This window comes from Myotis myotis, unplaced genomic scaffold (assembly GCF_014108235.1).
Source record: "Myotis myotis isolate mMyoMyo1 unplaced genomic scaffold, mMyoMyo1.p scaffold_m19_p_13, whole genome shotgun sequence".
Classification (NCBI taxonomy): Eukaryota; Metazoa; Chordata; class Mammalia; order Chiroptera; family Vespertilionidae; genus Myotis; species Myotis myotis.
Window position 1 is genome coordinate 34,738,708 of NW_023416317.1, and position 16,211 is coordinate 34,754,918.

At 41.6% G+C, this 16,211-nt stretch overlaps 1 protein-coding gene and 1 long non-coding RNA gene across 5 annotated transcripts in view; one reads left to right on the forward strand and one right to left on the reverse strand.

Moving 5' to 3' along the window:
• ANKRD28 (ankyrin repeat domain 28) overlaps nucleotides 1–13,814 on the reverse strand; it is a 148,711-nt gene extending 134,897 nt beyond the window's left edge. For all 4 annotated transcript variants that reach the window (XM_036332677.1, XM_036332678.1, XM_036332673.1 and 1 more), the window contains exon 1: nucleotides 13,436–13,814. In XM_036332677.1, coding sequence (XP_036188570.1) covers nucleotides 13,436–13,462 — 27 coding nt within the window. In that variant the 5' untranslated portion in view covers nucleotides 13,463–13,814. The remainder of the gene's footprint in view (nucleotides 1–13,435) is intronic.
• Nucleotides 13,815–14,009: 195 nt separating this feature from the next.
• On the forward strand, nucleotides 14,010–15,633 carry LOC118668207. The gene is made up of 2 exons (XR_004971581.1): nucleotides 14,010–14,167; nucleotides 14,704–15,633. It is a non-coding gene; the product is annotated as an uncharacterized LOC118668207 (long non-coding RNA).
• Nucleotides 15,634–16,211: the final 578 nt, after the last annotated feature.

The following is a 16,211-nucleotide window of genomic DNA, read 5'->3' on the forward strand; positions in this document are numbered from 1 at the left end:
TTAAGGTTTTTCAAGAACTTTCTAGAAGCCGCCGATAAATTTAGTAAGGCCCTCGAAAAGACTGGGGAGACTGCCGATAAATGTAGTGAGATCCTCAAGAAATTTAGTCAGACCCTCAATGTTATGATAAAGGACCAACTGGAAATTAAGCATACACTGACTGAAATAGAGGATATTATACAGACTCCCAACAGCAGACTAGAGGATCGCAAGAATCAAGTCAACGATTTGAAATACAAAGAAGCAAAAAACACCCAACCGGAAAAGCAAAATGAAAAAAGAATCCAAAAATATGAAGATAGTGTAAGGAGCCTCTGGGACAGCTTCAAGCGTACCAACATCAGAATTATAGGGGTGCCAGAAGATGAAAGAGAGCAAGATATTGAAAACCTATTTAAAGAAATAATGACAGAAAACTTCCCCTACCTGGTGAAAGAAATAAACTTACAAGTCCAGGAAGCGCAGAGAACCCCAAACAAAAGGAATCCAAAGAGGACCACACCAAGACACATCATCATTAAAATGCCAAGAGCAAAAGACAAAGAGAGAATCTTAAAAGCAGCAAGAGAAAGGCAGTTACCTACAAGGGAGTACCCATACGACTGTCAGCTGATTTCTCAACAGAAACTTTGCAGGCCAGAAGGGAGTGGCAAGAAATATTCAAAGTGATGAATGCCAAGAACCTACAACCAAGATTACTTTATCCAGCAAAGCTATCATTCAGAATTGAAGGGCAAATAAAGAGCTTCACAGATAAGAAAAAGCTAAAGGAGTTCATCACCACCAAACCGGTATTATATGAAATGCTGAAAGGTAACCTTTAAGAAGAGGAAGAAGAAGAAAAAGGTAAAGATACAAATTATGAACAACAAATACACATCTATCAACAAGTGAATCTAAAAATCAAGTGAATAAATAATCTGATGAACAGAATGAACTGGTGATTATAATGGAATCAGGGGCATAGAAAGGGAATGGACTGACTATTCTTGGGTGGGAAAGGGGTGTGGGGGATGCGGGAAGAGACTGAACAAAAATCGTGCACCGATGGATGAGGACAGTGGGTGGGGAGTGAGGGCGGAGGGTGGGGTGGGAACTGGGTGGAGGGGAGTTATGGGGGGAAAAAAGAGGAACAAATGTAATAATCTGAACAATAAAGATTTAATTTAAAAAAAATAACATTTAATAGGAAAGGATTAAACACTGCATTAAAAAAGATTCAGTGTGATGCTGTAAGTTTGCTTTTATATCCCTTAAAAGCCAGGTGTTGTTAACCTTCAAGATCAACTAACTTCAACTCTCCAGGATGTGGTTGTTGCTTGCCTAGCTGTTTATAGTTCTCCCAGGGACACTCTTCTCCCTCTTGGCATGACCCAGTCCGACTCTGTAAATACACACACACTGCCTAGGACAGCCGTGGGCAAACTACAGCCCGCGGGCCGAATCCGGGCCCGTTTGAAATGAATAAAACTAAAAAAAAAAAAAAAGACCGTACCCTTTTATGTAATGATGTTTACTTTGAATTTATATTAGTTCACACAAACACTCCATCCATGCTTTTGTTCCGGCCCTCCGGTCCAGTTTAAGAACCCATTGTGGCACTCGAGTCAAAAAGTTTGCCCACCCCTGGCCTAGGATGTAAGCTTTCAAAGAGTGGGGGAAATTTCCCACCATTCAGAAAACTATCCAGTATGGAAGCTTTCTGTTTGCCCATCTATACACACACACACACACACACACACACACACACACACACACACTCTTTTGAAGTCCTGTTTGAATTATATGATTTTATCCTAATTATACTAATAAGAATAATACAGAGGTGGGCAAAAGTAGGTTTACAGTTACAATACAAATAAATATTACTAAATATAAAACAAGAATAACCTGTTTTACATACACCCAACTGTAAACCTACTTTTGACAACCCCTGTATAGGTAGAGTTAGGTCTTTTCTTACTTTCACCATTGCTAATCTAAAAGTTCCCTCAAAAAAAGGGGGGGGAGGAGAAAATGCAATCAATAAGATATACTTTAAAAAACACACACAAAACACCCTTTAGTTGACTGCAGGAAAAGTTTAATAATATAATTTGCATCAAGGCTAAGAATTGCCGCCCTGGCTGGTTTAGCTCAGTGGATAGAGCGTTAACCTGCAGACTAAAGGGTCCTGAGTTCAATTCCAGTCAGGGGTACATGCCTGGGTTGCAGGTTCGATCCCCACTGGGGGGCGTGCAGAAGGCAGCCAATCAATGATTCTCTCTCATTATTGATGTTTCAATCTCTCCCTCTCCCTTCCTCTCTGAAATGAATAAAAATAAATAAATTTTAAAAAGACTAAGAATTGCAGTTCTCCTATATAAAGTACTTGATTTTTTCCTCATGGTAGAGATTAAGAAAAAAACATATGCTTAAGTAAAATACCCTCATGTAACACAAATCTACCAAAAATATAGTGTTTGTTCCTTTAAAAGGATTTTATACAGATTATAGCTTTTGTCTACTAAGGAGGACAGAAAACAATATTACAGGAAGAATATAAATAAAATCCCATTAAAATAAGGGCCCAACTCTACCATTGGGTTCAATTTGTCTTTTCTCCCTTGATGGTCTCAAAGCACAGGTAAGATAATTGCCCTTATCTCACACTAGAAGGCAGAGACTTTTTGTTGCTGTTGTTGTTTTTAAATATATTTTTGTATTGATTTCAGAGAGGATGGGAGAAGGAGAGAGAGACAGAAACATCAGTGATGAGAGAGAATCATTGATCGGCTGCCTCCTGCACACCCCCCACTGGGGATGGAGCTGGCAACCTGGGCATGTGCCCTGACTGGGAACTGAACTGTGACCTCCTGGTTCATAGGTCGATGCTCAACCACTGAGCCATGCCACCCGTGTGAGACTGTTTTATATCAAGACAGTGCACAAATTCATGCATCAGTGGGGTCCCTTGGCCTGGCCTGCAGGATCGGGCCGAAACCAGCTCTCTGACATCCCCCGAGGGGTTCTAGATTGCAAGAGGGCACAGGCCAGGCCGAGGGACCCCACCAGTGCATGATCAGGACTGGGGAGGGACCTGAGAGGTTGGCCAGTGGTGAAGGGACCGCAGGAGGACTCCAGGGTGTGTCCAGCCTATCTTGCTGGGTCCCAATCGGCCGTATGCCAGCAGCAAGCTCACCTACTGGTCGGAGCCTCTTTCCCCTGGTGGTCAGTGCACATCATAGCTAACAGTTGAGTGGCTTCAGCATATCACTAGCATATTACGCTTTGATTGGTTGAACGGCCTACTGGACGACCAGACACTTAGTATATTGGGCTTTTATTACATAGGATGTATCCCAGTATCAAGGACCAGCAGGTAGTAAGCATACAAATGTTTGTTTCTTAATAAGATAAGCAGGATGTTAACTATAATCATTTCCATGAAAATTATTACAAAGAAAATCAACAGCTGAAGACTAACCTACAAACCAAGGGCAATGATTCCCAAATCAGAATTTGAATAATAACAACCTAAGGAATTATCTTGGTTAAAGAAACGGTGCTATAATAGATAAATACCAAAACTGTGGAATAACATAATAGTTTTTTTCTTATTTCATGCTTACACGAAGACCAAAAATCCATGTTATGATCATCTGGGGGCAAGAGGAGACTGGAGATGACCCAAGGCTGACAGAAGTTCTCTTGGACCTATCATTTCCAAAGTTGCTCTGGCAAACAATCCAATCAGCAGGTTAAGGAAAGAGAGCATTGTTCAAGGAAAGTTTGTATTGGTTGGGGTTAAAGAAACATTCAACACGCTTCTCTGCTTCATTCCTATGACCATCCTCAATCATATGACCATCCCCAAATGCAAGAGAGGCTAGTAAATAAATGTATAAATGAGTTGGGATCTGAGAAAAAGGGGAACAAGTTTAGTGAAGAGCAAGCCAGTCTTTACCAGAGGTTTTAAAATACAGATTCTGGATCATTACCCCAAGTGATCCTTATTCAAATCTAATAGGATTCCCAAATTTTGTATTTAAGTTAGCTAAGCGATTCTGATGCCAAGTTAGGAACTTAGGAAGTAAAGAACTTGGAGCAAAGAGAAAAGAATATGTCCATGGAAAAGTTGAAAACAATATACTGGATAAAAAGAAAACTAAAGGATGATGAAAAAAATTGAGCTAAGAAAACACAAGTGTAATTTGGGAAATTCTTCACTCCTTGGCTTGTGATAGTCTCTCATGGCTCTCTTCCTAATTCTGATAGCTTCTTCCCAGGCTTCCTTTCCTCCACTCATTTCATATTCTCCATTATCTCTTCCTTGACTATGAGCTGTTCTCATTCCTTGAGTGACCTCATTCACTTCTATTACCACTAAAAACACTTTTCTCTGAGTCCAGCCTCACATTTAACTGGTTACTATAACATTTCTCCACTTAAATGTCCCACTAGGACCTTAAAATAGCCAGAACTGAATTCATTTTAGCCTCAAACCAGCTCCTCCTTCTTGCATGCCCTACCCACCTAGGCCCTACAGTTACAACCCTAGAAGTCGCTGATAATTACAAGTCTTTGTGCTTCAAAAAATACCATCAAGAAAGTAGAAAGACAATCTATAGAATGGGAGGAAATTTTTGTAAATCACCTATCTGATAAGGGATTTGTACCTGAAATATATAAAGAACTCCTACAACTCAATAATAAAAAGACAAGTAGCCCAATTAAAAAATGGACAAAGGATCTGAGAAAAAAGATAATCGATAATCGACATCCTTAGCCATCAGGGAAATGCAAATCAAAACCGTAACTTCAAACACACTAGGATGACTATAATAAAATGTTTTAAAAAGACAGATGATGACAATAGGTGTTACTGAGAATATGGAGAAATTAGAATCCTCATACATTGCTGGTGGGAATGCAAAATGGTGCGGCTGCTATGGAAAGGAATGGGCAGTTCCTTAAAAGGCTAAATACAGAATTACTATATGACCCAAGCAGTCCATTTCTAAGTATACTAGTATATCCAATAGAAATAGAAACTTATTTCCACACAAAAACTTTGATAAAAATGTTCAGAGCAGCATTATTCACACTAGTCCGAAAGTGGAAATAACCCAAATGTCCATCAAATGTTGAGTGGTTAAATAAAATGTGGTACATGATATAATGGAAATATTATATGGGCAAAGAAAATATTGATATATGCTACAATATAATGAACTTACAAAACATGCTAAGTGAAATAGGCAAATAAAGAGAGACAGAAGGTAAATTAGTAGTTGTCTAGGGCTAGGGAGGAAGTGACAGGTTTAGGGGTAAGAGGTTTCTTTTTGGAGTGATAACATGTTCCAAAATTTATTGTGGTGATACTTATACAGCTCTTTGAATATACTTGAAATCACTAAACTGTACAATTTAAATTGGTGTGTGAATTATATCTCAGAAAAACTTTAAAAAGAAAAAGCTATCAAATGTTTTAATACAGATACTAATGCAAGAGAAAAGACTGCTTCTCCAGACTAACTTATACTTCCTATTATGAGACAAATTTTTGTAGGGGCTTTTGGGTACCTTAGACAACTACTTTCCGATTTACCTTTTTAAATATTTTAATTATCCTTTGCTGCTTATTATCTGTGCCTTTATATCCTTTTTAAAAAATATAATTTTTCTGATTTCAGAGAGGGAGGGAGAGAAAAAAACATTCATGATTGGAGAGAATCATTGATCGGCTGCCTCCTGCACGCCCCCTACTGGGAATCAAGCCCACAACCTGGGCATGTGGACTGACCAGGAATCCAATGTGATCTCCTGGTTCATAGGTCAACACTCAACCATGAGGAATACGGGCCACATGCTTTATATCCTAAGAGTAGAAAATAAGTTTAAGTTTATAATAAATACATTTAATTGGTAAACCATAACTAAGATTTTGAACTTAAATTTACTAGGCAAAAGTAAACTTTTCACTAAAGTTGTGGAGGCAGCAATTCTATCCAGCTTCACTTTGTATGCCAATTAGTATACACACAGGGAATGCTGGTAACTTTTTGTAAAAAATCAGTATCCTATAAAGCAGGTGGGTGAATCACCTAATAGTATAAGAACTAAGGTTGGGGAGCAGGAGTGGAAATTAAATCTAATGTACTTAGGAAGTTTAATCATTGTATATACTGTATACAGTGCATAATACATTAAAACATTAAATGTGTATAACATGCAACACATTGAATCAGCGGTTCTCAACCTGTGGGTCACGACCCCTTTGGCGGTCGCCTAAGACCATCCTGCATATCTAATATTTACATTACGATTCACATCAGTAGCAACACTACAGTTATGAAGTAACAACAAAAATAATTTTATGGTTGGGTCACAACATGAGGAACTGTATTTAAAGGGCCAGAAGGTTGAGAACCACTGCATGAAATCATTACTGGTTTAAGTAACTGGAGATTTCATTAATTTTGCTTTAAAGTAGAAGCATTGCTGTGTGACTGATTTGATGTGAACTGTCCATGAGATGCATTATCCAGCACCAAAAGACTGAATCCTAAACTATTTTCTTCAGGCACAGAACATTTCCCAGGAGCATCTCACTCCAGCCCAGGTAGAGTGCACTCACTGAATATAAATTTTACAATAGACTAGAAAAATAAAAATGAAATAATATAAAATGCAGGGAAACCTAATGTGACCCAAATCTTAAATACTTGAACTATCTGCTCTTTTTATTACTACCACTAGTGGCTTGGTGCACGAATTTGTGCACATTGAAAGGAAATTAATTAGAATATTTTAATATCATTATTCATCCTTTCTCTATAAGTGTCAACCAAATTCATGATCGACAATGACAGACCGAAACACACATGCGATTGGCACCAGTAAAAGCTTTATATGTATTGCGCATGTGCGAGTCAACTTAGCCTTTTATATATAGAGGCCCGGTGCACAAAATTCGTGCACGGGAGCGGGTCCCCTCAGCCCAGCCTGCACCCTCTCCAATCTGGGACCCCTCGAGAGATGTCCAACTACTGGTTTAGGCCCGATCCCTGGGACCACTGGCTTTTAACTGCTCACCTGTCTACCTGCCTGCCGATTGCCCCCAACTGCCACCACTGCGGGCCTGGTCGCCCCACGCAGCCTGCTGTTTGGTCGTTTGGTTGCCCCTCACTAACCCCCGAGCTGGCCTGGTAGCCCCACACAGCCTGCTGCTCAGTCGTTTAGTTGCCCCTTACTACCCCCCTGTCGGCCTGGTTACCCCACGTGGCCGGCTGCTTAGTCATTTGGTCACCCCTCACTAACCCCCCTGCCGGCCTAGTCGCCCCACGCAGCCTGTTCGGTCGTCTGTTCAGTTGTGATGGTCACTTAGGCTTTTATTATTATAGATATAGAATAAATTTGCTTAATTAGATCTGCTTTCTGATTTAGCTAAACTTTTTCCAGACCAGTGAAGCACCCCAACTTCTCTTTCAGGCAATTGTCAGCAACACTGCAGTAAATATCAACACAAAGCAGATTATTATTGTAGATCACACAGGGAGAACAAAGGGTAAAATATTTAACTGCAGCAGTGTTTGAATATATTTGCACAGTGAGAAAACCTGAAGTCATTTTCAAGGTCTACTATTTCTTACTCTTTTCAGTCGGGTCAAGTTTCTAAGCTTTCTAAATCTGTTTTCTGGCTAATGAAAAGAAAATAGGTTTCCACCATGTCTCTTATCTACCTACTAAAGGACTTCTGTGAGGATCAAATTAGATAAGGCATGAGAAAATGCTTCACAGACATTTGGTTAAAGTGTAAAATGTTTCCACCTGGCTATAAAGCAAGTCCTGTTCCTGGGCTGAAGAAACTCCAAGGATGCTAGTTGCTAGGGAGAGGAAGCCGGGCGTTGCTACATGACATCATTACCCGGACAGACACTTAGCATATTAGCGTGCGTGTTCTCTCTCTCTCTCTCTCTCTCTCTCTCTCTCTCTCTCTCTCTCTATATATATATATATATATAAAACAAATGTTTAATTGAATTTCATGTTTAATTTACCCTAGTGGAACTATGCAACAAAAAAACTGTCAATTGTCACAAGAACATAAGACACTCTTAACTATACACACAAGTGAGCCATTAATATAACAATGAGGATCCTTTAAAGATGTGTTAATTCCCATTAAAATGTTTGCTTAGTACTTAACGTACTCAGTTGGTACTAAAATGTTTTACTATTATAGCAGTAGCCACCTAACTGATCTGGGTGCCCCCATTGGTCTTTTATAATCTACTAGAGGCCCGATGCATAAAATTCATACAAGAGTAGGCCTTCCTTTCCTTAGCTGCCGGCACCAGCTTCCCTCTGGCACCAGAGAACCAGGCTTCCCTCGCAGCCCCTGCTTTGTCCGGAAGGTCGTCTGGTCTAATTAGCATATTATGCTTTTATTATTATAGATTCTTCTAAAACCTATAGTGGCTATTTAACTTTTGGATGTCATGGGCACCCTGGAAAATCTAATAAAAGTTATAAACCCTCTTGAGAAAAATACATATATGCACATTCCTCCTAATTCCTTTCTAAGACCATAGGTTATGCTATGACTTCCCATCACCTACAAATCAAGTCCAAACTTCTTAGCCTTGCATTCAAAGTACTTCATAATGTAGTAATTGTTAATTTAGCTAATCTATCTCCTATCCTTTCCAAATACACACACTAATCTGGTCTATCGCCTCACTATCCTACCACAGATATACCATCTTCTCTTTCCGGCTTGCCATAGCTCCCTCTTGTTGCTTTCTGCACAACTGCTTTCTTTCAATAAATCTTTCCTGTAAACCTAAAATACCTCCCTTGCCATGAAGGGTTGCTCTCTGCCTACAATCAGATCATCTGATCCATTGTGAATTCTGATACAGGTTATCTGTATCTCAAGGAGCTTTCCACATTCTACACTTCATCTTACAAGGTCTCAAAATAAAAAAAAAAAACAAGCAAATAAATATCAGGAAATATACGACACAGTTTTGAACTTTGTTTATATTTTTAAATAACATGTTCCAAATGTTTTCCTTAAACCCTCTTCATGTGAAGTGTCTCAGTCACTGGACATTTATGTGTATCTTTCCTCCTTTTCTAACCAATAAGATTCTTAAGGGCAGAGATGGTTAACTACTGTACCCTGTATCCCCTACAGTCTCCAACACAAACCAAGGGAACCACTCAATGAAGAACAGTTCTTGAATATCTGGGCATCAGTGTTTTTCAGGCATTTCATACATTCTGTGTCCCCAATGATAAGATTTTTCAAAAATCATCTATTTTTTCCTACCAAAAGTCAAATAATGTTCTACCCTTAGTGAATACTCGATCAAGTAAGAACTTACTAACTATCCAAAATAGTGATTATTCTCATCCATCCAATATCTACTAATTGATATATGCCAACCTTGTTTAAAAAAAACAAACCCTTCAACATAACAAGAATCCTTACCTACTGACCATTAACATTTCACAAAAACAATGCAAGTATAAAAGCTATTATCCTTTAGCACTACTGCAAACAAAGTTATAAAACAAACTCAGAAAATAGAAACAAACATCACAGATTATATATATGCACACTCTAGGCAGCAGTAACACAACATAAAAGTGTAAAAACTATTTTTTAGAAACATAAGATAAAAGTTTATGACCAACTGATTCATGCTACAACATGGTGAACCTTAAAATATTATGCTAAGTGGAATAAGTCATTAATGGAAGACCAAATATTATATGATTCAATTTATATGAAATATCCAAAATAGGCAAATTCATAGAGACAGAAAGTAGATTAATGGCTTCAGAGCCTAAGGGGGGAAGAGGAAATGAGGAGTGACTGTTAATAGCTTTTTGGAGTGATAACAATGTTCTGGAATTAAATACTGGTAATGGTTACACAACTTTGTGAATATACTAAAAACTACACTTAAAAAGAGTGAATTTTATGTTATACAAATTATCTCAATTTTTAAATGTTCATGACCATTTGGGCTATTATAACTTAAAACTATTTTTTAATAGGAATCTTATTTTGTAGTTTGTTTTCTCAAACTGATCTAAAGTAGCGGTTATACTAGTAAACTGGTTTTCTACTAGCCTCCTTTTAAAATCAGAGCTTTAGAGTGTTGTCAATGAAAACTACCAACTTGCCAATATTTATCAATATATTTTTCATCAGAATACAGAATTCTGGCTTCCTAAAAAACAAACTGGAGTTCTAAAAATATTAGGCAATCTGCACACCAACAGTGGCCCAGAGCTGAGCAGCAACTAACACACCTGGTCCTATTTGCCATGATCTCCACTACTTCTGTCTTTCAGATACTAAAGCCTCAAGTCACTTGCCATTTAGTTTCCCAGTTGTATGTTATCCCTGATCTAAACAAAGACCATCTACCTTTCCTATTAGGGTATACTATGAATCACTACTGATAAAATGTAATCATGAATTGGTCAAAAGGTACAAATTTCCAGCTATAAGACAAATAAGTTCTGGAGGTCTAATGTATAGCATAGTGACATACTGTCATATGTCATACAGTATGTAATATTACATACTGTAATATATATTTAAATGTTATCTCCACTCACAAAGAAAGTGGTAATTGTGTGAGGGAACAGAGGTGTTAACTAGCCTTATTGTGGTAATCATTTCACAATATATACAAATATCAAATGATCATGTTGTACACCTTAAACTTACATGCCAATATTTCAATAAGGCTGGAAAATAAAATTTAAAAAATGTTATGCAAAGACAAAAATCTTGAAAGTGACATGTTAAATACCACCCTATAAGTTTTACAAATTCACGCTATATAAACAGTTGAATGAGAAAACAATCTAGGGAAAAGTTTATGTTTCTACTACAAACAGAAAACACTTTCCATTTCATTTACAATTAAAAATTACTTTCACTTACTATCAGAAAATAGTACAGTAACTTCTTATCCCCATATTAGGTGTTGGCACAAAATGAGGGACACTGTTTTATTCAGATTATTGATTGGATAAGAAAACATACTGCTTGACTCTGATTTTATGTTTAAAGCCATCTAGAACACGCCCCCCCCCCATGCTTATGTGCACAAAGGAAAACAACTCCTACGAATTTATAGCTTCTGTGTATTAGACCATATTTATAAAGCTAGAAGAAAACAAAACACAAGGTGAATATGGAAATAACATAGAAATATAGATTCTACTACTTCCTATCTCAAGTATAATGAGGATGCGAGCTAAATGCTGTGTCAAGTACTTTCCAGTTTTATTTCTGTGTACTTCTCCAGATCTCTCCTCCAAAGAAAATAACTGCTACTCCTATAGATGGGAAATGTTGAAACAGTGCTTGTATTCCAATTTATTTTTACCATCATATCTAAAGCTAATAAAATATCAACATATAAGATGAGTTCTGAAAGCTATTCCCCTTAGACAAAAAACAAACTCACTTCTCAAAGTCTTCCAAAAGAGAGACCAGATGAGCCAATTACTTAATAGTCAGAGGTAAACCTCAATGTTCGACCCCCTTTGAGCCATGCCACGTCATTAACTTGTCCAAGTATCCTCAAGTTTACAGGTGACATTTCACACATCACTACAACTGAGTATTAGCAGGCACTATATAAAACTGGAGTAGCATCACAATTGCTTCATAATTGCAATTCCTAAACACACAAATGCAAAGGGTATAACTGGACTTTATGTCTGCCTGAAAACACAATCCTGTTTAGTTTCAACCTGATGGTGAATAAAATGGGATGCTCTCCTCAAAGCTCACCAAATTTCTAATGTATGCAACGATTCAAACTTTTTCAAAAGTGTTAAGACTAGGAACAAAACAAAAAATAAAGTATTACCTCAACTATAACTTATGGAAGCACAAAGTGCCATTACGATTGATAAAGATTAGTGGAGAACATGATCTTGAGTTTCACACCATCAAGAGTATAAGGTGAGCTAACTGTACAGGAATTAGCAGGAATTGATTTATGCTTTAATTGTGGTTTATCTTGTATTCTTTAACAGTGCTGTCCCATAGGACTTTCTGATGATATAATTCTTTATCTGTGCTGTCCAACACATGATCCATTGTCACATGTGGCTACTGAGGACTTGAAATGTGGCTAGAATAATTATTTTAATTAATTTAAATTGCCACATGTGGCTAGTGGCTATCATATTGGACAATGCAGTTGCATAATTTGAAATACAATGTATAAACTTGACTAAACAGTAGAGTTTTTCAAAGTACCATGCATGTCCTGATGATGTTAAAGTTAAAACCCTCCACCTAAGTTCAGTCATCAGCCTAGGCATAAAATAGAATTCACTGTGACTGCCTACATATAAAATAAGACTCACTATGAAATAAGAATTCACGATCCTACTTAGATTCCGAATTTCAGGTACAATATTCACAAACAGACAATATTAAAAAACACATCTAAAGTTTTCCCCATTGTTTTTACAACAAGGGTAAAAACTTTCGGAATCGTTTCCCAATGCATGCAAGTTACTTTCCCTTTATATCTGTTCAATAGCTTCTGTTCAGAAAAACAAATGGTAAAAACAAATGTTCGGCACGAGTAAGTCGTTAAATTGCGACTCGTTAAATTTCACGTTAATTTCCTTTTTTTTTTTTCTTTCCTTAAAGGCGAGATATGCCTGGAAACTGCCGCATGGCCTGGAAGCCTTGTTACCCATCTTTCCGTGTTTGCAGGTGCACAAACCATCCCGATACAGTTACAATTGCGTTGCTAGACACAAGGTATTTTTTCAGTCCGAGAGAGTCACTCCTCTTTTCGGCACTTCAGACATTCTTGGACCGGCTCTTCCCAAGTCAAGAAAAGTAGCCAAGATGGTGCACAAGATGTCAAAAGAAAAGCCTGGCAACTTGCACCCTGAATAAGCAAAAACCAACCGCCTCTGACCCGGAGGGAGTGAGCCTCGCACTCTCCGGCGAGGCAAACGGGCGAGCAAGGTCGTGACCCCGGGTCACGGCCGCCAGCACCGCTCCCGCCCGGCGGCGGGCAGCCACCTGTTAGGCCCGAGCCTCACCTGGCAGGAAGGCGCACACCCGGCAGCGCGCCGGACGCGGGCGCCCAGGCGGTGAGCGCGGGACCCGCCCCTCTGGCGGCGGCGGCGGCGGCGGCGGCGGCGAGCCCCCCAGCGGCACGTGGGCTTCCCCCGGCCCGGGCTTCGCTGACAGGAGGGTCGCCCGCGGCCCCCGGGGGCTCGCCCGCCGCTCGCCCGTCGCCGGGGCGGCACCCAGCCTCCCTCGCAGCCACGCCGCCGAGAGGGCGCCCAGGCGGCCCGCACCGCTGGCCCGCTCGCCCCCCCTTCCTTCCTCCGTCCCTCCCTCCCCGGTCGGCGCGATCCCGCCCCGCCGCCCCTTACCTACCTGGTCACGGAGTTTGAGGAACGCCATGGCGGTCGCCGCGGCCGCCGCCGCCCCAGTAGCCTCGGCCGCTGCCCGGGGCCGGCGGGTCGGCGGCCGGCTGCGCTCCGGGGTCCGCGGGAGGGGGCGGCACCGCCTCCCGAGCCGCCTGCCGCCGCTACCGAGAGGTGAGGATCCCGGCCGGTCCCGCCTCCTCCTCGGAGGACTCCCCGCCCTCTTCCTTCCTTTCTTTCTCTTGCCCTGAGCTGCCCGCACACGCAGCCGCCGCCGCAGCCGCCGCCGCCTCACGCCCCCTTCCCGAAATACCCTGGCAGCCCCCGCGCCGCGCCGTTCCAGCCCGCGGCAGCGGCGGCATCCAAACTCCACTCCACAATATTACCACCACCGCCCGCCGCGATTGGCGGCCGTGCGGGGGAGAGGCCAGAGTAAGCCGGGCGCCCATTGGCCACGCCGCCGCGCCCGCCGGGGGCCGCCCCCCGCCTCCCGGAGAGGGAGGGGGCGGGGAGGAGGAAACCGCGAGGAGTGGGCGCGGAGCACGGGCGCGCGCGGGGCGGGGAGGGGGCGGGAGCGGCGCCGGGGGAGGGGCGGCCAGGTGCTCCTTGGCGCGCGCCCGGGGCTCGGTGGGCGGAGCCCGAGGCTGGAGGTGGTGGGGGGTTACCGGGAAGGTGCTCGCTAGCCCCCGGCTTGCACGTGGAGGTGGAGTGCAGACGCTCCCCAAAGCCGGGAAGGTCGAAGGTACGGGGTGAGAGGCCGGAAGGGGCGTGAGTGCTGGGCACCTGGAGGCTGCCGCCTTCCTGGAAGCGCTTCTAGGGTTTGGGGAGCAAACCGGACTCGCCAGTGGAGGGAGAGTGGGAATGCGCCCTGGGCTTGGAGAGGATGAAAGAGCCGAGGGAGTGGGGTGAGAGGTGGTCCCCGGGAGGCTGCTGCCCTCCCGGGGGTGGCGGACAGGGCCAAAGGGAGCGGGGGAGGGGGAGCATGAACGAGCCGGATCTTGCACGGCGAAGAAGGAATGCCTTCACCTGCACACACGCCTCGAATTGGGGAGGTTGGAGGAGGTGCGGAAAGGCGAGAGGTGACGCCGGGCTGCAACCTTGTGGGAGGTGGCGGATGTTGGAACTCGGGCGGAAAGCGGCATCTTTGCAGCCAAACAGGTTGTAGACGCCCGAGCCTTTCTCTGCCCGCCGTCCCAATCCGAAGCAAGGCTGTGCTTCTCTCCAAAGTCCCCCTGCCAGGCTTGATTCTTTTTTCTTTCTTCTTTTCGCATCTGAAAGGTTTTGCCTCCCACTCGAGAGAAATCAAAGGATGTGCCTGCTTTCCAATGAATAGCACCTTTGGATGTAGAAGAGGAATGGCTCCCTCACCCTGCTACGCACACCCCCACGCCACCCCACAGCTCTGACACGGCTTTTCTTCGGCAGCCGCACACTGTTACCATTCCCGGCTTGTGTGGGAGAAGACTGTTGTGCGCCTGTGTCTGTCCGCCTGGGCAGCGCCAGCCCCTGGTTAATAAAAAAGGTACAGATGGTTAAGACACGAATGTGTGACGTCAGGCTCGGTTTTTAAAAGTCCCTTGTTCCCTACATCGTTTGTGTCTCTTGAGACAGACTATTCAGAGGATCGATTTGAGTCTAATGGCAGTCATGAGAACGAGGGACCCATGCCAGGACTGTCAGTATATTGCAATGCTGTAGTTATAACAAAAAAGTTTATCTTTTAACATTTTTTAACATAAAAAAATGAAAATATCAGAGTGCAAAATGATTCTATCGAAACAATTTCTTATCTAAAATTACGTTCCCCATCATAAATTATGCGTTCTACTTAAAATGGAGGGATTCTCATAGCTGGGAGGTAACAATCAGGATGAAGTTAAAAAAGATGTAATGCGGTCAACAACAAAAAATATATTTAGAAATATATAAATAAATAAATATAATTGGAAAAGTGAAAGGATTTTTAAGAATTTGTCTTTGAAATTATTTGTCTATGAGTAACTCATTTCATTTGCAATTTGCTTTGATTTCCCCCCCTCCCCCTCCAAAGTCTGTGCATAATTGGGAATTCTTGAGAAGTGAGGAAATCAAGTCCACAGATTACTTTCAAATGAATGAAATGCTGTATGAATGCTAAAGTTAACAGCTTATGAAGTTGGAATATTACCTTTGTATGCATTTAAATAAAAATTATTTTAAAAAAGAAAAGTCGAAATATTCTCGCATCACATTATTTTGAGTACATCTCTCTCTTCATCAATTGCAGCAGATGAAATAGGTATGTATACTAATTGTTACTCAGTCTCTACTTACCAGTTCACTGAGGGTAAAAGAGTTCATGTGAAAGCATTTGACATCTCCAAAACTAGAGTACTTTTACTAGAGTACTTTGTGATTATCAGTTACCTTGTGAAAATTTCCCATGTGCTCTAACTAATTAAGTTCTCTTAGTCAAAGAGTGTAAGGATTTACCCATTTCATACATGAGCCTGTTAAGCACTGTGGATGTCTGGGCAGGAATTAATACATTCCTCTCTCCCTGGTCCCACCCCCAATTATCTCTCCTCTGGGTTAAATAAAAGTTCTTGAATTTTGAAGCACAACAGGAACTTGATTAGGAACATGGCGAAGATTAACTTTTGGAAAAACACAAGAGCATTTTACTGGATTTTATGATTGAGTTAGTGAAACTTTTAAGAGTTCTTCTGAAATTTTCTAATGAACAATAATTATTGAAAATGATTTGGTCTGGCCGACATGGCTCAGTGGTTGAGCGGCAACCTATG